At 38.6% G+C, this 1,789-nt stretch overlaps 1 protein-coding gene across 1 annotated transcript in view; it reads left to right on the forward strand.

Moving 5' to 3' along the window:
* The window catches only part of LOC107294993 (platelet-derived growth factor receptor beta), a 102,785-nt gene extending 101,698 nt beyond the window's left edge, over nucleotides 1-1,087 (forward strand). The window contains exon 15 of the mRNA XM_015824278.1: nucleotides 918-1,087. Coding sequence (XP_015679764.1) covers nucleotides 918-1,087 — 170 coding nt within the window. The remainder of the gene's footprint in view (nucleotides 1-917) is intronic.
* The last annotated feature ends 702 nt before the right edge of the window (nucleotides 1,088-1,789 follow it).

The following is a 1,789-nucleotide window of genomic DNA, read 5'->3' on the forward strand; positions in this document are numbered from 1 at the left end:
TACTTTCTTGGTTTGGAACAGGGCCGAGTGCTAGTGGAGGTATGCTATGCTATGTAATTTGTGCAGGTATTTGCGACTTTGAAAGAAAAAAGAAATATTACTTAATCCAAATAATGAAAGCAGTGAGGGAGTCAGTGCAAGAAACAGGGTACAAGGAGCTGGTTCACATGCTCATCCAGTTGAAGGCTCTTGTTTTGTAGAGGAATAGTCAGCAGATGGCAGATGTGTGATATAAATGTTCCAAGAGACAGCAGTACAAATCTCTGTGTGCACTCAATATGTGCTTGATTATTTGTTTACAATCAATATTTTATTGAAATCAGATTGCAATTACAGTCAATACTGATTTGATTATATAGATCAAAACAGCAGAGGGTAATTTGCCCATCAGATATCCTCAAAATATATCAATCCATTGTATTATTCCAATACTTGGCAATAATAATGATGTTCCAAATGACCATTGACATAGCATTATTGGTTTTTAATCAAGAAAATTGGGTATACATCTGGGAAATATGAGGGTATGTTTACAAGCTTCTACAAAAGCATGCAGTAGAAAGACTAATCTCTTTCTCAGACACAGACATACAGAAAAAGAGTGGGAAGTCTATTTTCCACATATAAGTAATACTATTTTACCTGGACTATATCACTACATGCATGAGATTCCCCCAAATACTTGTTTTTCTAAGTAAAATGTTCCATTGCACAAAAATCTAGTATTCAAAGAAGAAATATTCTAGATTAGCTTTTGTTTTGAAATGATAGTCTTGAAGTTTAGTGGAGTGCTCAGTTATGTCCACACCCCAAATAAATGTTTGTAAAGAGTTGCAACTTCAGCAAGTCCATCATTAGCTTATGAACAAAAGGTATTATTTGACATTTTCTCTATACAAATGGCCTTTTCTGTATAGGTCCCATCTACATCGTAACTGAATACTGTCGCTATGGAGACCTGGTGGACTATCTACATAGGAACAAGCACACCTTCCTGCAGTGCTATAGTGAGAAGGCCAAGCAAGGAGCAGAATTGTATGGGAATGGCATGCGTGTGGACCGGCTGCAGAGGTGCCTGTCAATTTGATTACAGTATCTATATAGTCATACCTAACTTATATAACAAACTACAAAACCTACTAATACAGAAACACATGCAAAAATCCATTAAAAAAAACCAGAATAGATTTATTCTTTGAATTGTCACAGCACTTAGGATTAGGAGTTTTGTGTTCTTCCCAAACCCTGCCCCTTTTCTAGTTTTAATTTTCCTGATATCCTGAAAAAGATCTTTGGGGATGACTTCCTCTTTATAAAAAGAATACAATTAAAGTGAATTCAACTCAGATTGGACTTATTCTCCAGCACTGGAGATGGATAATCCACTAATGGGTTAACTTAATCCTCCTGCCCAATCAGATCAAGTCAGCCAAACTTGCCATGCCTGTCCTGGGTCTGTTTCTTCCCAGTTTTCGACTTGATCTGGCCCAGGGCAGACGTTGCAGTTGGCTCACAGACAGGTAGATACTTATTAGTGGATTATCCATTAACTGATTCTAATGCAAGTCCCCTGAGCAGCGTTGGGCTCAATGCTGCTCCAGAGGACAATTTATTGCAGATCCCCATTGGGATCAAATCTTCAAACGGAGGATTCCATTTTTCTCCTAATCTTCCTTCTCCCTTACCTCCTCTCTTAAAAAGGAGGAACCCTATTTCTTTCTTATCTCGGGGAAGGGGATTTCTTCCTCTCCCTCCCTCCCCCCTCCTCCATTCACCTCCTTTCTCGGCG

The sequence above is a fragment of the Protobothrops mucrosquamatus genome, unplaced genomic scaffold (assembly GCF_001527695.2).
Source record: "Protobothrops mucrosquamatus isolate PMUCROS unplaced genomic scaffold, P.Mucros_1.0 scaffold2179, whole genome shotgun sequence".
NCBI classification, from domain to species: domain Eukaryota; kingdom Metazoa; phylum Chordata; class Lepidosauria; order Squamata; family Viperidae; genus Protobothrops; species Protobothrops mucrosquamatus.